The sequence below is a fragment of the Mobula hypostoma genome, chromosome 7 (genome assembly GCF_963921235.1).
Source record: "Mobula hypostoma chromosome 7, sMobHyp1.1, whole genome shotgun sequence".
Classification (NCBI taxonomy): Eukaryota; Metazoa; Chordata; class Chondrichthyes; order Myliobatiformes; family Myliobatidae; genus Mobula; species Mobula hypostoma.
The window spans coordinates 35,087,851-35,114,789 of NC_086103.1; the positions used below are offsets into that span (position 1 = coordinate 35,087,851).

Below are 26,939 nucleotides of genomic sequence, written 5' to 3' on the forward strand. Positions count from 1 at the left end.
ATGGAGAAGATTAAAAGATAGAATTCTTTTTGTTAAACAGTCATGGAAAACCTGGGGGAAGGGAGTTGATTATGAAATATGGTGCTTCCAGTACCTTTCATTTCTGATCTTAAGCAACTGCAGAGCTTTGGAGTGCTGCCACAGCACAGCTAACAGAGCTCATGCTTTCCTGCTCTATTGTTCTGGATTTGATCATTATCTCTGGCTCTGTCTATGTGGTGTTTGCACGTTCTCCTGCTGGCCTCATTGGTTTCCTTCGAACAGCCAAATGTACATGGTAGGTTCACTATAGACTGTCCCTAGTATGTAGATGAGTGTTGGAGCCGAAGTGGTTCTGCAAGTCTGTTCAGTTAGAAGTTCTAGAATATACAGAAGTGACATCAAAGTAATAGAAGACAATTTTCACATAATGGGTGTTAGTGACCTGGACAAGAACTTGTAGGTAGTATAATTAGCTTGAATCAGACGTCCTTTTCTATCTTAGTGATCACAGAATTTACACAGAAGCCTATGTGAGTAAAGAGAGCACATAACATAGGTCGTGTACACTATAGACACAGTGTGATGATGATGGAGGGGGAGGATGAATGGAGCAGTGGATAGGGTCCTAATCATGCAGTCCAGCTATTTCTTGAAAGCTGCTGAGCATCTCAAATGTTGGAGAAGTTGGCAAGCATCTGGGCAAGAATGGAATATGCACTCTGTAGCCACTTTTTTAGGTACACCTACTCATAAGTGCAAATATCTAATCAGCCAATCATGTGGCAGTAACTCAATGCATAAAAGCATGCAGACATGTCAACAGGTACAGTTATTGTTCAGGCCAAGCATCAGAATGGGGTAGAAATGTAGTACTTCTGATGCAGATATCAGAAGATGGACTTTCACCATCAGATCTCTTGTACCAACAGTATAGTTTTTATGAAAGTATTGAGGGAGTTTTCAGAAGTGCCAGTAAATATCAAGAATATTTATTTGCCCTTTCTTGTTGGAGATGGCCATTGCATGGTATAAAATTTACTTTCCATGTGCCATCCCAAAATTAAATGTTGGCTTACCCTTGCTATAGCAGACATCTGCTGTTTTATTAGTAAGTGTGTAGGAAACCGTACAATCATTAGTAAATATCCTGAGTTGGATAGGTATATGGACAGGAAAGGAATGGAGGGTTATGGGCTGAGTGCAGGTCGGTGGGTCTAGGTGAGAGTAAGAGTTTGGCACGGACTAGAAGGGCCGAGATGGCCTGTTTCCATGCTGTAATTGTTATATATGGTTATAATCAAGTAATAATAGGTCATTCATGGAGCAGTTGAAGATCATGGTTACTGGGATAGAGCCTCAGGGAATTTGGCAGTGATGTGATTTACTACATTTATTTATCTCATAAGGTGAGAACCAAAGTGTGATGATCAGTTAAGACAAAGAGTAATATCCAATTGCAAAGAATATACAAAATACAAAATGATGTGAAAAAGTAGCTACTGTGAAGGTTTGGATTAAGTTTAGATTATGCTGTTAGTTGAAGCAGATAGTTATATGAGGACATCACATAACCAGTTCATTAAATCAATTAAGAAAATTGTGATCAAGAAAACAAACAAAGGAGGGGCTGAAATATCCAAATTGCTATGCTGCTAAACAAAACATTTTTAATAAATATCTGGCAATTAGTATAAGGATGTTCCAAGACTGAGACAGCAATACATGGAATATCAGAAACTGTAAAAGATGAAACGGCCAATATTAAAACAAAGTGTGTTATTGAAATGACAACAGCCGGTAAATAGCTTGTAAGATCAGAAAAAGGCATATTGAAGTGTTGAGTCAGGGGAGAGAGAGCCTGTGAGAGTGGTGGAAACAAATTCAATCAGAGCTTTCTCAAGAACTGAGTTTGCAAAGCTACACGAAAGAGCAGGAGAATGGGTCTCACTGGATTGTGTTAGAAAAATCAGCTTGGATTGATTTGGAGGAATGAATTTTTATGATCCTTTAATTCTACTTGACTAAAGAAAAGTAAAACATAACATATCCCAACAACAATCTGAATGTCACATGATTGAATGTTATCAGGAAAAATTAAGCTTCTCGGACATTGCATACATCAGGTTTGAATGTTATAACTACACCATACATAAAACAGTACCAGATTGTCTCATTCTTTGCTTGTTTAAATATTTTGAGTATCATTCTCTCAAGAAATATATGGGTAACTTGTGTGAACTCCGTGTATACGTAGTAACCCACATGCCAGCAATGTGCGGTTTAATAATGCATTGATTAATTTGCATTTCCCATGCTGATAAAAACTGGCACTGGAATTTAATGATTTACTACTAAATTCATTTGAAATAATTGACTATATCTGGCCAGTATAACATGGAAATGTTTATATTCAAGTCCATTCTTTATGATTAATTTTTTATTCAAATATAGGTTCAAAGGTAGAAGGTATGTTCACGCTAATTCAAGCAAAAATGAAACAACAGAAAAAAACAGGGTGATCGTTCTTGAGGAAGCAGCTTGACACTTTTTTGACCACAGATCTATAGCGGCAGACAAACAACTGAAGATTTCATCACAAATTGGATCATGGATTAGCAGATTCTTCTGCGAAAACATAAAGTGAAAATGAGAAAAATGGGTGTCCTCCCTAAAATGCTCAGATGCTCTGCAAGTGACAGGTTTTGATGGTTCTTACCAAGTTCTAATGAAATATATTTTCTGGAAAATTTTCTGCAAGATATTATGGGAAAAAATGAAATTTCTGGGCTTCTTTGGATCAAATTACCTTATAATCACTTGATTTTTCTTCTTCATAGAGCAATTTATTAAATACAGTGAAACAAGCCACAATATCTACCCAGTCCAGTGGTTTCCTTCAGTAATGTTATCTGCTACCAACTCTTGCTATGTTTATCCAGCTTTGCTCCAAACCCTCTGTCAGTAGAATTTCACAGGGCCCGTGTTAAACTCATTCTTGTTACAATTTAAGTCTAATTCTTTAATATGTAACAAAGAGTTTGCAGAAAATACAAAAACTGCTTTGTATTTAACAGAAAGGAAGAAAAGGAAGAAATTTTTGCCTAGAAATGGGTTACGGACCTGACCATGCGATTGACTTTCAGGTGGAGAACAGTTAGGCAATAGTGATATCAGCTCCTTACATGTTAAAGATAAGCATTGACCTAGTGGGAGAGTATTAAACTGGCGAAGAGCAATTCACAAAAATGTTCGGCATAAATTTGGAAAAGTTCATCGGAAATAGCTGTTTTTGGCCAAGTCCAGATCTGACATGTAGAGGGTGCTTAAAGACCAACTACACAGAGCATAGGGCAGGTATTTTCCAGATTAAAGGAAGTCGAGAGAGGTGGTGAACTTAGTCAAGAATGAAAATGAAGCATTTGTAAGGTTTAGGAAGCTAAATTAAACTAGAGCTCTTGAGGATTACAAAGAAGCCAGAAAAGATCTCAATGAGGGAATAATGAAAGCCAAGATGGGTCATGAAAAGCCCTTGGTAAGTAGGATTAAAGAGAATCTCAAGGCATTCTATACATCAAGAGCAAGAGAATAACTAGGGAAGGATAGCTCATTCAAGGATAAAGGACTGAATACCTTAACAAACATCCTTGTGGCCTCTCTATGTCCAAGAGGGGTGAAGAGTAGCTAAATTTGTTCAGTTATTTAAGAAGGAAAATGGGCGCATGACTGGAAGTCTTAGACTGGTGAGTCTCATGTCAGTGGTGGGGATGTTGACCGTTCGTCAACAGAAGTATGTTCAGAAGCTTACCACACAACACTTAATTAATCAAAGCTTGCACTTTATTGACTCTGCACAAGTAACCGCATAACTATGTTGATCCCAGGCCAACAACTTAAAACATGAATTTTACTGATTCCTTTGTACCAATACTCACTCAGGCCACTTTTCCAATTTATAACACTGAAACAGGAGATCTCTGTCCGCCAGACGATCAATCTTTTCTTCTCCCAGCCCCTGGCATGGGGGTTCTTCCTTACAATGGTGGGACTCTGGAGAGAGCTATTGCTATCTTGTATCCGAAAACCTCTGCTGTTATATCCATTCCTTACCAATTCAAGTGTTTCCTTTCAGTTTTATCGGCTGTGGCTCATTAGACTGACCTTTAACACCTTATTGGCTGTGCTCCATGCCAACATCCATTTATTGCCACTCTTCCACAAGTGACAACTGACAACTGGTAATATATGGCTGTTTGTTTAAAATCAGTTACAAAAGCAGCAACCAGTTTGAATTAATCAGGGCAGACACAGACCCCAAAAGTCACAAACCCACATGTTATATCTAACCATGGAGTACCTCACAAATAACTTCTTATTTGGAAATGCTCTCTAGTCCAGCAGGTTACCTGCAGCATCATTGTCTACCTTTAAACACTGCTCAAGCCAGGCTACTTGAGTTCACAAAATAGAGGACAGGACTGTTTCACAAAATAATAGCCTCTGTTCCCTCGACCTCATAGCAAGAACAAAGACAACTGACTTGAATGCTACCACTGTCCTTGACCCGTTCGAGTTTGGCATTTTCTTCATATTTTATATCCACCACAGCTAATAGGGAAGTTACTGGAGAGGAATCTGAAGGAAAGATTAGAGTGTAATGCCTTGGTTAAGATTTTTACTGCTATGCTGTAGCGATTTCATTTCAGCAGTTCTGTAAAAGCAGTGTGGTCTACTTTTAAAATGCTTTGGATTTCAGCTAAAAGACAAGGGGCTATGATGTTCAATTTAGGAATTCTGTATCAGCCAATCAGGTTGGCAGAATCAGGAGAAAGTTTGAGAGAGCGGGGCGGAGAGAGATTTGTGATGGACATTGTGGTTCACGAATCTTGTTTTGGTGGGAGCTGCAGAGAGCATAGGAAGGAGGATGGCTGAGGATGCAGTGGGAACAGCATCTCTGTTGCACAAAGTGCATTGTGCAGATGAATGGCTCCAAGGAAGAGGGGCCAATACTCCTGATAAGAGCACTCATTTGTTCGAGGTGGATTTTGAGCGAAGTTCGGAACGTGGTGTGTGATTTCATGCAAACCGTGGGTCCAACACGTGAGTGAAAAGACAACTAACTTCTTGCTAACTGACAATTGTGTACGGGCAACATCTACGTATCATTTACTCAAATTGAGGTTTCTTTAATCAGAACATCATGACATTCCCTGTTTGGTTCAACCCCAAATCATACCCACCCTTGAAGCCCATTGTTTATGAAAGGCGGTCTTCTCACCACTGAGTGCATGGCTGTTAACGGTATTGCATGGTGGGAGATCAAATATGGAGAGACAGTACACTGTGAATAGCAAGGCCCTTAACAGCCTTGATGTGCAGAAGGACCTAGGGGTCCAAGTCCATAGCTCCCGTAAAGTGGTTACACAGGTTGATAGGGTGGTAAAGAAGGCATGTGGCATGGCTGTATTTATTAGTCAGGATTGAGTTCAAGAGTTGAGAAGTTACAGCTTTGTATACATCTTTGTATTATATTTAATTCTAGTAGGAAGGATGAGAAGGATTTGGATAAGTTACAAAGAGGTTTAGCTAAATGCTTCCTTTTTTAGAGAACATGCAATAGGGAGAGGTTGGACAAACTTGTGTTTTCTCTGGAACAGCAGATTAGACATGTGAACACAGACAGAGTCAACAGGTTTGGAATGTCTGATACCAGTGAGTTTGCATTTAAGGTGAGAGAGGATAAGTTCGAAGGAGAGGTGTGCTACAATTTTTTTAAGGAGGTGTGAGTGCTTCGCTGTGAGGTAAATATGACAGAGGTGTTTGAAAAGCTCTTACATACTGTTGTTGCATGAATGTGCAGGAAATGGAAGAATATGGGCATTGATTAGGCAAAAGAGATTAGTCCAGTGAGACATTTGATTACCAATTTAATTAGTTTGACACAACATTGCCTATTCCTGTGCTGTCCTCTTCCATGTTCTAGTAGATGAATGTCAAAGTCAAAGAACATTTGTTATCAAAGTATGTATAAATTACACAATGTTGAGATTCATCTGCATACAGGCAGCCACAAAGCAAGAAACCCAAAAGAACCCAATTTTTAAAAAAGACCAATTTTAAAAAGTGCACAGAAAAAGAGGAAAAACACACAGATCATGCAAATAATTAGAGCAAGCAACTGCATTCTGTACATATAAGTCATCTGATCTGTTGAGGAAAAACAGAGGAAAATAGAATTCTGTCCAGAGCAGAGTAACATAATATATTCGGGGAGTTACAGCAGAGCGCAAGACAGCCGACAATAAATGGAAGGTTATCAAGTGAAATAGAGAAACTTGAAGTATACATCCAGAGAATTTTAAGTTGGTTAAAAAAGTAAAATAGGATATTTTCCTTTATTAGTCAAATTATTGTTCCCTCCCCCTCCCCTCTTCTTCATTTCCCCATTCTGGCCTCTTACCTCTTCTCCTCATCTAACTATCTCCTCTACTGGTGCCCCTCCTCCTCTGCTTTCTCCGATGATCCACTCTCCAGTTCTATCAGATTCTTTCTTCTTTAGCCCTTTGGCTTTTCCATTTATCACCTTCCAGCTTTTTACTTCATCCCACCCACCTGGCTTCACCTATCACCTTCTAGCATGTCCTCTTTCCCCTCCCCCCCCCCGCCAATCTGGCATCCGAAATGTCAACCATTTATTCATTTCCATAGATGCTGCCTGACCTGCAGAATTCCTCCAGCATTTCGTGTGTGATGTTCTTAATACAGATCATGTTTCTCGCTGATTTACATTAGATCACTAATTCTGTTTCTCTATCTGCCAATGCTAATTGATCTGCTGAGTATTTCCAGCATTTACCATTCAGTTTTGATACATTGTGCTGATGACAATATTTGAAATAATTTCCGATTTTAATCCCATAACCCAGTTTTTTCTTCAGGTAGATGTACATTCAACTTTGGAGCTTGGATTCCATTCTTTTAACAGGAAGTACATTCCATATCCTGCTCCTTATTGTCTAACAAAACTCCTCAATGATTTAGAATACAGACATTAATCCCCCTTATGGTATATCTCCTACATAACCGTGACATGATTCCAGATTCCTCAGGGACTGACAAAATGTTCTCTTGGACCGAAATGCAGAAATTGCCAGGGCCCTAGCAGAGATATTTAAAACATCCTTAGCAACAGGAGAGGTACCAGAGGATTGGTGGATAGCCAATGTTGTTCCACTGTTTAAAAAAGCTCTGAACAGAAACCAGGAAATTATAAGCTAGTGTGTCTTACACAGTGAACAGTAAGGCACTGATGAGTGTGATCTGGGCATACAGGTCCATAATTCTTTCAAAGTGGTGTCACAGGTAGATAGGAAAGAAACTTCTTAGCACATTGGTTTTCATAAATCATTGTAATGAGTACAGAAGATGGAATGTTATGTTGAAGTTGTATAAGATGTTGAGTCCTAATGTGGGGTACTGTGCGCGGTTTTGTTCACCTATCTACAGGAAAGATGTAAACAAGCTTGAATGAGTGCAGAGAAAATTTGCAAGGATGTTGCCAGGTCTGGAGGACCTAAGTTATAAGGAAAGATTGAATAGATTAGGACTGTATTCTTCAGAATGTAGAAGATTGAGAGGACATTTGATAAAGGTATATAAAATTGTGAGGGGTATAGTTATGGTAAATGCAAGCAGACATTTTCCACTGAGGTTGGGTGGGACTACAACCGGAAGTCATGGGTTAAAGGTAAAAGGTGAGAAGTTTAAGGGGAACATGAGGGGAAACTTCTTCACTCAGAGGGTTGTGGAATGAGCTGCCTGCACAAGTGGTGCATTCAAGCTCTGTATCAACGTTTAAGAGAAGTCTAGATAGGTATATGGATAATAAGTGTATGGAGTGCTATGGTGCTGGTGCAGGTTGATGAGAGTAGGCAGTTTAAGTGATTTCAGCATAGATTAGATGGGTTGATGGGCCTGTTTCTGGGCTGTACTTCTCTCTGACTCAAATGAATGATGCTAGAACATGACTTAGTAGCTGAGGCTTGGGCTGTGATTAATAAAGTATTTGGGTGCTTTCTTTGTTTTGAATTTAATAATGCCATTTAAAAACAAGAGCTTCATTTGCACTTTGATATCTACTTTTCAATCAAGCACCGCAGGATTTAAAATCTTATGATTTTGCATCGATGGAACTTTCATCCTATCAAATCAGTGACCATAGACTGTAATTCTTTTTATATTGTGTTGTACAGTTTATCACTTCAGAACTAATAAAATTATATTAAAATTCAAATTATTTATTTTATTAAATTGGTTGCTTTCTCAACTCATTTCAGTTGCTGACACAATACATGTCCTTCTGATGTATTCTAACCTGCTCATTACTTACATTATGGCTAAATCATGAACTTCAACTGCAAATTTTAAGATTTTATTCAGATTCAGATTTATTTATCATATGGACATTGAAATATACAGTGAAATGTGTAATTTGTGTTTAAAAACCAACACACCTAGCGTTGTTGTGGGGCAGCCTGAGGTGTCACCACACATTCCGGTGCTAACATAGCATGTCAAATTTACAGAGAAAAGCCTGCACATCTTAATTCTATGTGGAGCTTAGTGGTAATTCAGTGGTTTTAAAAGCGCGCCACTCTATCCTGAGGCTGTGATTAGTAAAGTATTTGAGTGCTTTCATTGTTTTGAATTTAATAATGCCATTTAAAAACAAGAGTTTCCTTTGCACTTTGATATCTGACTCCCCCACCATGGGAAAATTCCTTTCCACATCTACTCTGTCTAGGCCTTTCAACATTTGACAGGTTTCATGAGATCCGCCCCCCATCATTCCAAATTCCAATGAGTACAGACCTAGAGCCACCAAACGTTGCTAGTATGATAACCCTTTCATTCCTGGAATCATTCTTATGAACCTCCTCTGAACCTTCTCCAAAGCCAGCTCATGTTTTCTAAGATGAAGGGCCCAAAACTGTTCACAATACTCAAGGTGAGTCCTCACCAGTGCCTCATACAGCCTCAGCGTCACTTTTTTGCTCTTGTATTCTAGACCTCTTGAAATGAATGCTAACATGGCATTTGCCTTCCTCACCACCAACTCAGCCTGCAAGTTTACCTTCAGGGTGTTCTGCACAAGGACACCCAAGTCCTCTGCATCTCAGATTTTTGGATTTTCTCCCCATTTAGGAAATAGTTCACACATTTATTTCTGCTACCAAAGTGCATGACCATGGATTTTCCAACATTGCATTTCACTTGCCAATTTCTTACCCATTCTCCTAATCTGTCAAAGTCCTTCTGCATCCTACCTGTTTCCTCAACATTACCTGCCCTTCCACCAATCTTTGTATCATCTGCAAAATCTGATGAAGTAGTCACCGCTAAAACCCTAACCCTAAAACCAATTGTAACGAAAACCAATTTCCCCTGGGATCAATAAAGTATGGCTATGACTATGACTGGTATATATTTATTAGTAAGTGTGCAGTGCTGTATGCAACTGCTTATCCAGTTTTCTAGGTTTGGGAGGAAAATTGTTATGTTTGGGACAATGGTGCTACAGGTTGCATTCAATGTGCTTATCACATTCTCACCAAACTTGGAAATCCTCTGCCTGATTAATTTCTTCAAAGATTTTGGTGAGTTTCAAATTATGTGGCTGTTTTTGTCCTTGGTGTGTTGTTATGTTATTCAGTTAAATTTGTATATTTTGAGGAGCTCTCCTGTCAAATTTGTAATCTCTAGAGATTGCAGTCCCATTAACTTCATCTGGCCTTGTTTGACAAAGCTGCCTCCTCTGGAACCTGTCTAGTAAATCTTCACTGCACTCGCTCTTTGGCAACTACATCCTTTCTTAGATGAGGAGACCAAGAATTGTACACCGTATACAAGAATGGCCTCACCAAGGCCTAATACAATTTCAGTATGACTTGCTTGCTCCTGTATTCAAATTCTTGTCATAAATTTAACATAAAATTCTTGTCATAAAATCATGTCATTTGCCCTTTCAATTGCATGTGGCAGATTCATTTGTACAACAGTAACTAATCTCTCAATATTTTATTAATATTATCCTTTTCCACCCAGTAGATAACCCCATATTTTCCACATTATGTTCAATTCACTATGTTTTCATTCACTGATTGAACTTGCCCACGTCCTTTGTAGCTTTCTTTATACTTGAAATCGTACCTAGTTTAGTACTGATAACAAAAATGCAAATATTACATCTAGTCCTCTCAGCTAAATAACTGATATGAATTAAATGAAGCTTGGTACACATCGCAGAAAAGGATAATAATCGTTATCCAAATGACATACATAGAACATACAACATAGAACACGGAAGAGTACAGCACAGTTCAGGTCATACAATCCTACAGTCATTGAAGTTTTACCAGCATTTTAACATATCCTAAGATCTACCTAGCACTTCCCTTCTCCATTTTTCTACCAACCACGTGCCTAAGCGTCTCTTAAATGCTCCTAATGTATCTGCTTCTGTCACCATCCCGGCAGCACATTCCATGCACACACAAACCTCTGTGTGAAGAACTTACTTGACATAACCCCCCAATACTTTCTTCGAATCATGTTAAAATTATGCAACAGACACACAAAATTCTGGAGAAACTCAGCAGGTCAGACAGCATTTATGGAAAAGATTAACAGTTGACATTTCAGGCCAAGACACTTCATCAGGACTGATGAGTACTGAGGAAAGGTCTTGGCCCAAAACATCAACTGTGCTTGTTTCTATCGATGCTGCCTGACATGCTGAGTTCCTCCAGCATTTTTTATGTGTTGCTTGGATCTCCAACATTTGCAGATTTTTCTCATCGTCACGTTAAAGTTATGCCCCCTCTTATCCATTATCCATTTCTGCCCTGGAAAAATGGGTCTGTTTATATATTCAATCTGTGCCTCTTATCATCTTCTACATGTCAACAGGTCACAAGAGAGAAAAGCTTTAGCCACTCAACCTACCATCATTAGCTCTAATCTGGGCAGCATCCTGGTAAATATCCTCTGCACCCTCTGTTGTAGTCAAATGTTTTTATACCTTTAATAAGATATTAGTTGAATTTTTAAATTTTTGAAGATTTAAATTGTATTCTCACTGATAATTTTTAACATTTTTAACAAGCTTGTATTTTTCACAATATATTTGTCTCCACCTACTGGTGGCAATGAGGCATAGCAACTACATACGTGTTTATCACCTTTTCATTTTTTTGTTGCCTGATTGTTAGCACATGACACACATGTTGTGCTGGTGTTCCTTTTAATTGGCCCTTCGCCCATCTCAAGAATGTAGCTTTAACTCGGTATAAAAGTGTCAGCCTCTGCAAAAGTCACCATCTTATCTTTGTTCTTAGGATCTTGCTTTTGCCTTTTCCAGAGGTTCCTTTCTTTAGTTCCATATGCTCTGCATCTGTTCCTTTGCTTAAATTTTAAATGAACAATCATAAAGCAGCAAGTTCTCACTCATTCGTGGACTCCTAAATGAAGCTGTGGATCAAAAAAAATCACCAGATCCCACGACTCTCAAAAGCTTCCACGTCCTTCCTGTAATGAGGCGACCATAACTAAACACAATATTCCAACTGCGGAATAACTAGGGTTTCAGAGAGTTGCAAAATTACCTCATGGCTCTTGAGCTCAATCCCACAACTAGTGGATGTAGTGTACCTGGACTTTCAGAAAGCCTTTGATAAAATCCCACATAGGAGATTAGTGGACAAAATTAGGGCACATGGTATTGGAGGAAGAGTACTGACATGGATTGACAATTGGCTGGCTGACAGGAAACAAAGAGTAGCGATTAACAGGTCTCTTTCAGAATGGCAATCGGTGACCAGTGGGGTACCGCAGGGTTCAGTGTTGGGACCGCAGCTGTTTACAAAATATATTAATGATTTAGATGAAGGGACTAAAAGTAACGTTAGCAAATTTGCAGATGACACAAAGCTGGGTGGCAGTGTGAAATGTGAGGAGGATGTTATGAGAATGCAGGGTGACTTGGACAAGCTGGGTGAGTGGGCGGATGCATGGCAGATGCAGTTCAATGTGGATAAATGTGAGGTTATCCACTTTGGTGGTAAGAATAGGACGGCAGATTATTATCTAAATGGAGTCAAGTTGGGAAAAGGGGAAGTACAATGAGTTCTAGGTGTTCTTGTACATCAGTCACTGAAAGCAAGCATGCAGGTACAGCAGGCAGTGAAGAAAGCTAATGGCATGCTGGCCTTCATAACAAGGGGAATTGAGTAGAGGAGCAAAGAGGTCCTTCTGCAGTTGTACAGGGCCCTGGTGAGACCACACCTGGAGTATTGTGTGCAGTTTTGGTCTCCAAATTTGAAGAAGGACATTCTTGCTATTGAGGGAGTGCAGCGTAGGTTCACAAGGTTAATTCCCATAATGGTGGGACTGTCATATGTTGAAAGATTGGAGCAACTGGGCTTGTATACACTGGAATTTAGAAGGATGAGAGGGGATCTGATTGAAACATATAAGATTATTAAGGGATTGGACATGCTGCAGGCAGGAAGCATGTTCCCGCTGATGGGTGAGTCCAGAACCAGGGGCCGCAGTTTAAGAATAAGGGGTAGGCCATTTAGTACGGAGTTGAGGAAAAACTTTTTCACCCAGAGAGTGGTGGATATGTGGAATGTTCTGCCCCAGAAGGCTGTGGAGGCCAAGTCTCTGGATGCTTTCAAAAAAGAAAAGGATAGAGCTCTTAAAGATAGCGGAATCAAAGGTTATGTGAATAAGGCAGGAACTGGATACTGATTGTGGATGATCATCCATGATCACAGTGAATGGCAGTGCTGGCTCGAAGGGCTGAATGGCTTAATCCTGCACCTATTGTCTATTGTCTAAAACTAATGAAAGCCAATACATCATATGTCTCCTTTCAACTTGCACAGCAACTTTGACAGAACTCGGGATTTTGATCCATAGATTCCTCTGTTCCTCCATCCTGAAATTCCTGTTATTAACCTTGTTTTCTGCCTTTAAATTCAACCTTCCAAAGTGAATCACTTTTTCTGGGTTGAACTCCATCTTTCACTTCTCAGCCCATCTCTGCATCCCGTCAATGGCCTACTGCAATCAACAACAGCCCTCCACAGAATCCACAATTCTACCAAACTTTGTAATCACAGTAACCTACCCATCAACCTCCTTGTCCAAGTCATTTATAAACATTACCTAGTGCAAGGGTCCCAGAACAGATCCCTGTGGAACACCATTGGACCATTCTGACCTCCAGGCAGAATATTCTCCATCTACTACCATCCTCTGCCTTTGATGGGAAAACCGATACTAAATCCACACAGCAAAATTTCCCTGGATCCCATGCCTCCTGACTTCCAAAATCAGTATTCAGGATTGATTGGAAAGAACAGATTAAAGTAAGGCAGGGGCAAGCAGAGCAGTCATTTTTTTGGAGCAACCATCGTTGGATTGGCAGAGTTAGAGTGGAGATTTTGAGGCTTCAGCTCTTCAAGGCTTCTGCAAGGAAACACCGCAATCAGAGGAGGCAAAAAAAGCTCTAGGTAGAGTTTCCCCACTTCTTTACATTTGTTCGGTTGGAGCAGGAGAGATGCCAGACAGGATAGTGGAGTGCTCCCCTTGCCGGATATGGGAAGGCAGGAGGACCTCCAGTATCCCTGACAGCTACACTTGCGGGAAGTGCATCCAGCTGCAGCTTCTAACAGTCCATGTTAAGGAATTGGAGCTGGGTCTGGATGAACTACAGATCGTTTAGGAGACTGAGGGGATGATAGATAGGACGTATATAGAGATAGTTACACCCAAGGTGCAGTACCCAGGAAACTGAGTGATAGCCAGCAAGGGGAAAGGGGTTAAACAGACAGTGCAGAGTATCCCTGAGGCCATCCCCCTCAACAACAGGTATATCACTTTATATACTATTGGGGGAGATAACCTATTCACAGCAGTCAAGTCTCTGGCTCTATGACTCAGAAAGGAAGGGGAGAGATGAGGCGAGCTGTGGTGATGGTGGATTCATTAGGTAGGGGAACAGAAAAGAGGTTCTGTTAATGAAAACATGGTTCCTGGATCAACACATGGAATTATGATAGTGTAGCCATTAGTGAGACTAGGTTGCAAGAGGGTCGGGACTCACAGCTCAATACTCCAGGGTTCTGTGTTTTAAGCATGACAGAGCTAGAGGGATTAAAGGAAGAGAGGTGGCATTATTAGTTGGGGAAATTGTCACAGCAGTGTGGACTGGACTCAATTAGTGAGGCGTTATGTGTGGAAATGAGAAATAAGCAAGGGTATGACCATGTTAATGTGTCTATATTACATGCCACCCAACAGTCTGAGGGATTTAGAGGAACAAATTTGTAGAGAGATCACAGACTGTTGCAAGAAACATAAGGTTGTTATAGTAGGTGATTTTAGCTTTCCACATACTGTATTGACTGGGACTCCCATACTGTAAAAGGAATAGATGGGATAGAGATTGTCAATGGTGTTCAGGGAAGTTTTCTTAATCAGTACGTAGAAGATACAACAGGAGTCCCATACTTGATCTGCTATTTGAGAATGAGACACGGCAGGTGACAGAAACATAGAAACAAAACATTTTGCATCTAGTGATCACAATGCCATTCATTTCTTAGTAAGTATGGAAAAAAGATAGTCTGATCTGCGGATTGGGATTCTAAATTGGAGAAAGGCCGGTGTTGATTGTATCCCAAATGATCTGGCAAGTGTGGATTAGGACAGGCTGTTTTCTCACAAAGGTGTACATGGTAAGTGGGGGACCTTCAAAAGTGAAAATTTGAGAGTATGAAGCTTGTATGTGCCTATCAGAATAAAAGGTAAAGATAACAGGTGTAGGGAATTTTGGTTTTCACGAGATAATGAGGCCCTGGTTAAGAAAAAAAAAGGTGCATAACAGATATAAACAGGTAGGAACAAATGAGGTTCTTATGGAGGATAAGAAATGCAAGAAAGCACAAGAAATGAATCGGAAGGGCTAAAAGAGGCATGAGATTGCCCTAGCAGACAAGGGGAAGGAGAATTCTAAGGGATTCTACAGATATGTCCAGAGCAAAAGGATTACAAGAGATAAAATTGGTCCTCTGGAAGATCAGAATGGAGTCAAGAGAGATGGAGGAGATCTTAAATGATTTATTTGCATCTGTATTTACTCTGGAGACAGAGTCTATAGAAGTGAGGCAAAGTGGCGTCGAATTCATGAACCTATTACAAATTACAGAGGAGGATGTGCTTGTTGTCATCCCCTAATTAGTGTGGACAAATCCCCAAGGCCTGACAAGGTGTTCCCTCAGACCCTGCAAGAGGCAAGTCCAGAGAATGCCAGGCTAGCAGAGATATTTAAATCATCCTTAGTAACTGGAGAAGTACCAGAGGAAAATAGCCAATATTGTTCTGCTGTTTAAGAAAGGCCTAATCATAAACCAGGTAATTATCGTTGTTGAGTCTGACACCAGTAGTGTGAAGGTTATTGGAAGGCGTTCTCAGGGACTGTACATTTAAGTGTTTGAATAGATATAGATATGGACTAATTAAGGATAGTTAGCATGGCTTCATGCATGGTAGGTCATGTCTAATCAATCTTATAGAGTTCTTCAAGGGAGTTACTAGGAAAGTTGATAAAGGCAAGGCAGTGGATTTTGTCTACTTGAACTTCAAGGGGAACATGAGTGGAAACTTCTTCAAACAGAGGGTTGTGAGAGTGTGGAATGAGCTGCCAACAGAAGTAATGCATGTGAGCTCAATTTCAATGTTTAAATGAAGTTTGGATATGTACCTTAGTGGTGGGACTATGGTCCCAGTGCAAGTCGATGGGAGTAGGCAGTTTAAATGGCCCGACAAGGACTAGATGGGCTGAAGGGCGTGCTTCTGTGCTGTAATTTTCTACAACTCTATGACCCTATCGGGCAGTACACCTGTGGCCAGTGACGATGCAAAGATCATTGCCAAAGGCAGAGCTATCTCTTCCCTCACCTCCAGTAATAAGCTGGGGTATATTCATCTGGCGCTGGGGACCTATTTGTCCTAATGTTTTTCAAAAGTTCCGGCACATCCTCTTTCTTAACGTTGACATTATTCAAGCACATCAGCCTGTTTTACACTATTCTCAAAAATGTTAAAGTCCCTCTCACTGTAAATACTGAAGCAAAGTATTCATTAAGGTCCTCTCCAACCTCCTCTACTCCAGACACACATTTCCTCTTCTATTCCTGATCAGCCTCAACTTGTATGTTCTAACCTTTGGTTACCACAAAAAAAAAATGCCTGGCAAACCTAAAGGCAGTGCTGCATTTGGGTTTGCTTTAGATGTGAAGAGACCAGATCAATCTCCAGCATCCATTCCACCTGCTCTTTGTCCTGCTTCACCCCATTTACGAGAGCCTGCAGAGGTTCTGCGAGCTCAGCAAAGTTTTTCACAAAATCACGACAGTAATTTAGGAGCCCCAAATTCTGAAGGATTCCCTTTACTGGGTACGGCGGGGGAGTTTAAGAAATGAAAGCGAAAGAGAATCTGCAGATGCTGCAGATCCAGAGTAACACACACAAAATGCTGGAGGAACTCAGCAGCTCAGGTGGCATCTATGGTAATAAATACACAATCGAGGACTTGGTCTGAAACCCTTCATCAGGACTAGAAGGAAGAGGCAAGAAGCCAGAATAGGAAGGTGGGGGGGGGGGGGTGTTGAAGAAGTACATAGCATGTTGTTTACCTGTATTTTCAGAAGACCATAGGAGCAGAATTGTACAATTCAGCCCATCGTGTCTGCTCCATATCCCATCATGGCTGATTTATTATCCCTCTTAATTCCACTCTCCTGTCTGCTCCCCATAAACTTTGATGCCCTGACTGAATCATGATCCAATGAAACTCCACTTTAAATATACTCAATGACTTGACCACAAGCTCTCTGTGGCAATGAATTCAATAGATTCACTACACTCCAGACAAAGAAATCCTCTTCATCTCTGTTCTAAATGGATGTCCCTCTATTCTGAGGCTGTGCCCTCTGGTCTTAGACTCACCCATTATTTGAAACATCCTGTATAAAACTGCCCTATCTAAGCTTTCGATAGTTTTTAATGAGAACCCACTCATTCTTCTAAATTACAATGAATACAGGCAGAGAGCTATCAAAAGCTCCTCATATGTTAAACTTTTCACTCCCGGAATCATTCTCATGAACATTCTCTGGAACTTCTCCAATGCCAGCACATCTGTTCTTAGATAACGGTTCTAAAACTGCTCACAATACTCAGAGGTCTGACCAATGTCATATAAAGCCTCAGCATAACATCCTTGCTCTCTTACTCTAGTCCTCTCAAAAGAGTGGTAAATTCCATTCCCCTTCCTTGCTACTGACTCAACCTGCAGTTAACCTTTAGGGAATCGTGCACAAAGACACTCAAGTACCTTTGCATCCTCTTCCTTCAGTTAGTCCTGACGAAGGGTCTTGGCCTGAAACGTCGACTGCACCTCTTCCTATAGATGCTGCTTGGCCTTCTGCGTTCACCAGCAACTTTGATGTATGTTAGTACCTTTGCATGTCTGTTTTTTTTTAATTTTCTCCCTATTTAGACAATAGTCTATGCCTTTATTCATTTTACCAAATTACATGAAAATACTTCCCCATACAAAATTCCATCTGCCATATCTTCGCCCATTCTCCCACTCTGTCTAATTCTTTCTGCAGACTCCTTGATTCCTCAACACTACCTGCAACTCCACCTATCTTTGTATGATCTGCAAACTTGGCTATAAAACCATCTATTCCATCATTTGCCTATTATTACATACCCCGTAACTGGGTTGTCAAACCAGCAGAAATGGAACACTCGTTGGAGTCTGTGATTACGAGGAACTAATAAAGTTTTATTAAAGAAATAAGTAATACAGTACACTAACCGCAAGGATATAAATGTAACAGGTTAGCAATGATAGTATACACATATACACAGAAATAGGGTAATAGGAATCAGCCAAGCTCTATCGCAGTCTAGGGATAAAATGATCAGTCTTAAGGTGAAACAGAGTTCGGTTCAGTCTAGCGTAGTTCGAAGTAATCGCTGTTGTTGTACCGTTGGGGAGAGAGAGAGAGAGAGAGAGAGAGTGAGAGATGCAGTTGGTTTCGGGCAGACCTTTCGATGCCTTCCGATCCAGCAGTGGTCACCAACTGTGACCCCTCCGTTCCGGATGCGATCGTTCTTCCGTGGTGAACCCGGCACCCAGGCAAGGGCGGACACACACCAGGTTCCCACCAATCATACCTTTACACCCTGTGAACCTCTGACCGATTCCCGCGAACCGGTCCTCCAAACTCCCACCAATTTGTGGGGCACAATGCTCTTTCCAGGGTCTCGTGGCATGTGTGTGTCATGCCTTAGCAAACCCGCTATTTTTATCCCCCTGATGGGGTATCACCTGTCCATCAAACTTCAAACAGTTCAGGTTCAAAGCAAACTGTCTGTGACAGACGCCACCATCTGAATTATGTGTCTCTTTCTCGTTAATCTCTCTCTCTCCTCTCTTATTAGCATTTTGAATGGTTCTCCATTGTCTCTCGTTATCTCTCTCATTAGCATCATCCATTCTGCAGCTCTGCTTGGCTTCACACATGACACTGTATTGTGAAAAGGAGCAGTCTCAACACCAAACCCTGTGGAGCACCGTTAGTCATCGGCAGCCAACCAGAAACGGCTCCCATTATTCCCACTCTTTGCTTCCTGCCAGTCAACCAATCTTCTATACATGCCAGTAACTTTCCTGTAATACCATGGGCTCTTATTTGTCTAAGCAGCCTCATGTGTGGCCCCTTGTCAAAGGGCTTTTGAAAATCCAAGTAAACAACATCCACCGACTCTATCTATCCTGACTGTTATTTCCTCAAACAATTCCAACGTATTTGACAGGCAAGATTTTGCTTGAAGGAGACCCTGCTGACTTCGGCCAATTTTGTCATGTGCCTCCAAGTAACCCAAAACCTCATCCTTAATAATGGATTCCAGTATCTTCCAAACCACTGAGATTGGGCTAAATGGTTTATAATTTCCTTTCTTTACATCCTTCCCTTCTTAAAGAGTGAGTGACATTTGCAATTTTCCAATCCTTCAGAACCATTCAAAATCTAGTGATTCTTGAAAGATCATTACTAATGTCTCCACAAGCTCTTCAGTCACCTGCTTCAGAACCCTGTGGTGTAGTCCATCTGATCCAGGAAATTTATCTACATGCTTTCAGTTCCCAAGCACCTTCTCCTTAGTAATAGCAACTACACTCTCTGCTGCCTCCTGACACTCTCGAATTTCTGGCATACTGTTAGTGTCGTCCACAGTGAAGACTGGTGCAAAATACTTATTACGTTCGTCCACCATTTCTTTGTCCCTCATTACTGCCTCTCCAACATAATTTTCCAGTAGTCCGATATCCACTCTCACCTCCCTTTTATTCTTTATATATCTGGAAAAAGTTTTGGTATCCTCTTTTATATGATTGTCATACCTACCTTCAAATTCAAAGATTCAAAGTACACTTATTATCAAGGAATGTGTAAATTATATAAACTTGAGACCTTGAGATTTGTTTACTTACATTCAGCCACAAATCTAGAAACTGAAAGAGTCCAATTAAAGGGAAAAAAAATAAAAGACCAACACCTGATGTGCAAGAGAAGGACAAAACAAACACAAATCATGCGAGCAATTGAAGTGAAGAGCAACATTTTGAACTACCCTGTCCTGTCCAGCTTTGGCCAACTCCTCTCTCTCATGCCTCTGAACATCCGTTTGCTCGACAGTGACAGTCATTCATCTGATTTTAGCTTCTTCCTGTCAAACTGCAGGGTGAATTCTATCATATTACAATCACTGCCTCCTAAAGGCTTCAATTTCCTTCAGTTCCCTAATCAAATCCAGTTCATTACACAGCACCCATTCCAGAATTGCTTTTTTCGAGTGGGCTCAGCCACAAGCTGCTCTAGAAACCCACCTCATAGGCATTTTACAAATTCCTTCCCTTGGGATCCAGCACCAACCCGATAATAAACTCAAAATGTGATCTTCCCAGAGGAAACCCATGCAGTTATAGGGAAAATGTACAAACTCCTCCTTGCAGATAGCAGAAGGAATTGTACCCAGGCCCTGGTGTTTTAATAATGTTATGCTAACCACTATGCTACCTTTCCTGTATTAGATAAACAGGACTTCATGCAATACTTCAAATGAGGCCTTGCCCAACCTCTTGTGTATCTTCAACAGAACGTTCCAACTCCTGTACTCAGTACTTTGACTTATGAAAGCTAATGTGCTAAGAGCTCTCATTACAACAGGAAGTACCTGTGACGTACTCCCAAGGAATTATGGATCTGTGTGCACAGAACACTCTGTTCAACTGCACACAACAGTGCCCTAACATTCACTATGCAAGTCCAACAATGGCATACCACAGCATGCATTAAATTCCATCTGCCTTTTTTTCAGCCTATTTTTTCAAGCAGGTTCAGCTGCCGCTGCAAGCATTGATAGCCTACCTCACTGTCCACTATGCCCTCAATTTTGGTGTAATCTGCAAATTTGCCGATCCAGTTTACGGCACCAGTTTTAAGACTGGGGTATGATTCCCTTATCTGTCTGTAAGGAGTTTGTATGTTCATCCCATGACCATCTGGATTTCATCCAACATACATCAAAGTTGCTGGTGAACGCAGCAGGCCAAGCAGCATCTCTAGGAAGAGGCGCAGTCGACGTTTCAGGCCGAGACCCTTCGTCAGGACTAACTGAAGAAAGAGTGAGTAAGGGATTTGAAAGCTGGAGGGGGAGGGGAGATGCAAAAGATTTCATCCAGGTGCTCTGGTTTCCTCCTACATTCCAAAGACATACGGTTAGTGTGGTGAGTTAAGCGATATTGGCACAGAATCATGCTGACACTTGCGGGCTGTCCAATGCAATTATTGACGTAAATTACACATTTCAATATGTGTTGCAATGTAGATGTGACAAATAAATCTAATCTTTATTTTTAACTTTAAATTATCATCTAAATCATTGATATAGATGACAAGCAACAACGAACCCAGTGCCAACCCCTGCATCACACCATTACTCACAGGTGTTGTCCAGAAGGAACTACAGTGTACAAATCACTGAATTTGAATGAATCAAGGGCAGTGGAAGCAGACAGACCAATTGTCTTTGTTCTTGTCATGTGTTTGAAGGCAATGGAGGCTGCCATTTTGTGTAGCTGCTCTGCATCCTCCATTTTGTGAACTAAAGTTACTTGGCTGAATTAGCATTTTAAAATGGACTTAATGAAGATCTGGGTAATCTGCTGGCCTAGAGATAATTTTCAAATAAGAAATTATTTATGAAGATTTATTCGGTAAGATATAACATGCAGGTTTGTGAATGGTGGGGTCTGTCTACCCTGACTGAGTCAAGCTGGTTACTGACATGGTAACAGATTTAGAACAAAAAGCCATAAATTACCAGATGCCACTTGGGAGAAGATGGGCAATAAACGCATGCTGGCTTAGAACATAGCTAATGAGAAAGTGTTAAAGGTCAGTCAAATAATCCATTGCCAATAACACTGAAATGCAAATCACTGAATTTGAATGAATCAAGGACAGTGGAAGCAGACAGACCATGAGACATAAGCAGCCTCATGTGTGGTACTTTGTCAAAACCCTTCTTGAAGAGTGGAGTGACATTTACAATTTGACAGTTCTTTTCAAAGTTCAAAGTACATGTAGTGTTAAAATGTGTACATATTACAAACTTTGAGATTCATCTCCTTACAAGCAGCCACAAAACAAAGAAACCCAAAAGAACCCATTTAAAAAAAGACATGCAGATCAAAAAAAGACAATTTGTGCTAACAATAAAAGTCAGCAAATGGTATTCAGAATGAAAGTTAGTCGTCAGACACAAAGCCCAGAGGAGCCAGAGCAGGCCACAGCCACGGCCCCAGTTCAACATATAGCAGGGTGAACGTCATAGACCCACAGACATGAGGCCCAAGCAGCCACAGCCTCAGCCTCAGCCTCAGTGCAGCATAGAGCAGAATGAACATTGAGGAGCAGCGAGCAGAACCAGCCTGATCCTTGCTTCTGGTCCTGACACCTACACACTTCCACCCTCAAATCAGCCTCACCTTTGCTCTCCTCCTCGTTGTTTGCAGTGATCACTTACCAAATTTATTTACAAAAGAAATGTTATGAATAAAATTTTCAGTTGTATTCCCTGTTTTGTTAACTGCCAGTAAGTAGTCACTCGCCTTCAGCACAGCCATCTTAAACCAAAATTTTTACATCTTCTTTCAAGTATGATTCTACTACTAAGCCGCGTGCAATTAGAACCTGTGAGTTATATTTTGTTGTTGTGTTTTTGAGCTGATTGCTCAATCTGGCACCTTGCCGTCTCCAGGGGAGTTTGGTGAGGTGTGGAGCAGGGTGTGCAGCCAGGAGGCCTGAGAGCCAGGAGACGGGGCCACAATCAACTCCAGTACTTCTCTCCAAATGTGGTGTCAAGCAAGGTTGAAGTCAGCAAGGATGAGAATGGAGGAAGCACGGGTTTTCCCCGCACTTGACCGATCTTCCTCATCCCCCTCGCTTGCTGCTGTCAGAGTAGGAAACTTGGGTTCCATGCTGCAAGGATTGATCAGCTAGGCTGTGGACTCATTTTGGGGGACTTTGAGGTTCGTGCTGCACATATTTATGGATTCTAGTTGCTCTTTTTTTTTGTTACTTTAGTGCAGTTTGATCGGAATGGGGCACTTCAGGGAAGAATGGCTCTGCGTGCTGCCTGCAGTGGGCTAGCGCCACAACACTGAACTAAACTGAACACTGCTAGTTTGATGTTTGATATTCTATGTGCTGTTCACTTGCTTTTTGCCATTCGCACAATTTGTTCTTTTTTCACACGTTGGAATTTTGATGTTTTCTTGAACGAGTTCCATGATGTTACTTTGTTTCGTGGCTGCCTGTGGAAGGACAAATCTCAGACTTGTATTCTGTGTGCATACTTTGATAATAAATGTACTTTGAATCTTTAAACGGCTATTCAGTAAGTTTGTATTTACGTCCTTCAAGCTATAACAGCTCCAAATCTACTTCATGTTTCTTCACATAGCCTCCAGATCAATATGTATTACGGAATGGTTTTCAATTCAGCTCTCACATTTCTGCTGCCATCAGTAACACAACTGATACATTTCCTTGCTCGCTTTCCAAGTGAAAATGCTTCATATCTTTTTAGTACTGTTATTCCTGGCAGGACACTTCTCACCCTGCATTCATAGATGTGCTTGAACTGCTTGAATATTTCAAAGCAGCATTTCTTCACCAAGCAGCCTCTTGCTGTTTGACATTCCCCTGAACCACTGTTCCTGGATCAGCCTGGCAATGTTACTGCACTATTGAACAACCCTTTCATGATTCTTATATTCTTAACAATATAAAATGCATTTTAGTTACCAAAAACTGAGATTATACATTCACCTGCCTGTTTTGTTTTCCTTCTATAGTTAGGGGGTCAGACAGGCGATTCTGTGGATGCAGGAAAGAAACACGGATGATAGTTTAACTCTCAGGTGCCACGGTCCGGGATGTTTCCGATCGTGTCCACAATATCCTGAAGTGGGAAGGTGAACACCCAGAGGTCGTTGTACATATTGATACCAATGACATAGGTAGGAAAAGGTCCTGAAAACAGATTACTAGGAGTTAGCAAGGAAGTTGAGAAGCAAGACATTAAAGGTAGTAATCACGGGTTTTCTGCCTGTGCCATGTGACAGTGAGTATAGGAATAGAGTGAGGTGGAGGAAAAATGTGTGGCTGAGGGATTGGAGCAGGGGGCAGGGATTCAGATTTCTGGATTATTGGGACCTCTTTTGGGGCAGGCACGACCTGTACAATAAGGACGGGTTGCACTTGAATCTGAGGGGGACCAATGTCCTAACAGGGAGGTTTGCTAAGGCTACTAGGGAGAGTGTAAACTAGAATTGGTGTGGGGTGGAAAGTAAACTGAAGAGATGGAGGAAGGGGCGGTTGGCTCACAAATAGTGAAAGCTTGGAGACAGTGCAAGAGGAAGGATAGGCAGGCAATAGAGAAAGGACGCGCTCACACTGATGGTTTGAGATGTGTCTATTTTAATGCAAGAAGCATCATGCACAAAGCAGATGAGCTTAGAGCGTGGATCAGTACCTGGAAATATGATGTTGTGGTCATTACAGAGATTTGGATGGCTCAGGGGCAGGAATGGTTACTTAGAGTGCCAGGCTTTAGGTGTTTCAGAAAGGACAGGAAGGGAGGCAAAAGAAGGGGGGCATAGCACTGCTGATCAGAGATAGTGTCACGGCCACAGAAAAGGAGGAAGTCATGGAGGGATTGTCTACTGAGTCTCTGTGGGTGGAAGTTAGAAACAGGAAGGGGTCAATAACTCTACAAGGTGTTTTTTATAGACCACCCAAATGTAACAGGGACATGGAGGATCAGATAGGGAGACAGATTCTGGAAAAGTGTAATAATAACAGGGTTGTCGTGGTGGGAGATTTTAATTTCCCAAATATTGATTGGCATCTCCCTAAAGCAAGGGGTGTAGATGGGGTTTAGTTTGTTAAGTATGTTCAGGAATGATTCCTGACACAATATGTAGATAAGCCTACAAGAGAAGAGGCTGTACCTGATTTGGTACTAGGAAATGAACCTGGTCAGGTGTCAGATCTCTCAGTAGGAGAGCATTTTGGAGATAGTGATCACAATTCTATCTCCCTTATGGTGGCATTGGAGAGCGATACGTACAGACAAATTAAGAAAGCGTTTAATTGGAGTAAGAGGAAATATGAAGCTATCAGGCAGGAACTTGGAAGCATAAACTGGGAACAAATGTTCTCAGGGAAATGTACGGCAGAAATGTGGCAAATGTTCAGGGGATATTTGAGTGGTGTTCTGCATAGGTACGTTCCAATGAGATGGGGAAAGTATGGTAAGGAACAAGAACCGTGATGTACGAAGGCTTTTGAAAATCTAGTCAAGAGGAAAAGTAAAACTTATGAAAGGTTCAAAAAACTAGGTAATGTTAGAGATCTAGAAGATTATAACGCTAGCAGGATGGAGCTTAAGAATTAAATTAGGAGAGCCAGAAGGGGCCATGAGAAGGCCTTGGCAAGCAGGATTAAAGAAAACCCCAAGGCATTCTACAAGTATGTGAACAGCAAGAGGGTAAGACATGAGAGAAAAGTGTGTATGGAACTGGAGGAGATAGCAGGAGTACTTACTGAATACTTTGCTTCAGTATTCACTATGGACAAGTATGTTAGCGTTTGCAGGGATGACTTACAGCAGATTGAAGAACTTGAGCATATAGACATTAAGAAAGAGGATATGCTGGAGCTTTTGGAAAGCATCAAGTTAGTTAAGTGTCTGGGACCAGACAAGATGTACTCCAGGCTACTGTGGGAAGTGAGGAATGAGATTGCTTATTCCTCACCTGGTCCCTGGTCCCAGCCTCTGGCAATGATTTTTGTAACATCAATGGGGACGGGAGTGGTTCCGGAGGATTGGAGGATTGCAGATGTTGTTCCCTTATTGAAAGGGAGTAGAGATAGCCCAGGAGATTATAGACCAGTGAGTCTTACTTCAGTGGTTGGTAAGTTGATGGAAAAAATCTTGAGAGGCAGGATTTATGAACATTTGGAGAGGCATAATATGATTAGGAATCACCAGCATGGCTTTGTCAAAGGCAAGTCATCCCTTAAGAGTCTGATTGAATTTTTTGAGGATGTGACTAAACACATTGATGAAGGTAGAGCAGTAGATGCAGTGTAAATGGATTTCAACAAGGCATTTGATAAGGCACCCCATGCAAGGCTTTTTGAGAAAGTAAGGAGGCATGGGATCCATGGGGACCTTGCTTTCTGGATACAGAACTGGCTTGCCCACAGAAGGCAAAAAGTGGTTGTAGACAGGTCATATTCTGCATGGAGGTCAGTAACCAGTGGTATGCCTCAGGGATCTGTTCTGGGACCCCTTCTCTTCGTGATTTTTATGAATGACTGGACAAGGAAGTGGAGGGATGGGTTAGTAAGTTCATTGATGACACAAATGTTAGGGGTGTTTTGGATAGTGTGAAGGGCTATCAGAGGTTACAGTGGGACTTCAATAGGATGCAAAACTGGGTTGAGAAGTGGCAGATGGAGTTCAACCCAGATAAGTGTGAAGTGGTTCATTTTGGTAGGTCAAATATGATAGCAGTATAATAGTATAAATGGTAAGACTCTTGGCAGTGTGGAGGATCAGAGGGATCTTGGGGTCCGCGTCCATAGGACACTCAAAGCTGCTGCGCAGGTTAACTCTTGTTAAGAAGGCATACGGTGCATTGGCCTTCATCAACCTTGGGATTGAGTTTAAGAGCCAAGAGTTAACGTTACAGCTATATAGAACCCTGGTCAGACCCCACTTGGAGTACTGTGCTCAGTTCTGTTCACCTCACGACAGGAAGGATGTGGAAACTTTAGAAAGGGTGCAGAGGAGATTTACAAGGATGTTGCCTGCAATGGGGAGCATGCTTTATGAGAATAGATTGAGTGAACTTGGCCTTTCCTCCTTGGAGCAGTGGAGAATGAGAGGTGACGTGATAGAGGTGTATAAGATGATGAGAGGCATTGATCGTGTGGATAGTCAGAGTCTTTTTCCCCAGGGCTGAAATGGCTAACATAAGAGGGCTCAGTTTTAAGCTGCTTGGAAGTAGAGACAGAGGAGATATCAGGGGTAAGTTTTTTACGCTGAGAGCAGTGAGTGTTTGGAATAGACTGCCAGCGATGGTGGTGGAGGTGGATATGATAAGTACATGGAGCTTAGAAAAATAGAGGGCTATGGGTATCCCTTGGTAATTTCTAAAGTAAGTATATGTTCAG

General features: G+C 41.2%; 1 protein-coding gene across 1 annotated transcript in view; it reads left to right on the forward strand.

Moving 5' to 3' along the window:
• Nucleotides 1–8,280, forward strand: part of LOC134349229 (organic cation/carnitine transporter 2-like) — an 81,545-nt gene extending 73,265 nt beyond the window's left edge. Inside the window, exon 10 of the mRNA XM_063053240.1 lies at nt 2,434–8,280. Within this exon, the coding sequence (XP_062909310.1) occupies nt 2,434–2,524 (91 nt within the window). The 3' untranslated portion in view covers nt 2,525–8,280. The remainder of the gene's footprint in view (nt 1–2,433) is intronic.
• Nucleotides 8,281–26,939: the final 18,659 nt, after the last annotated feature.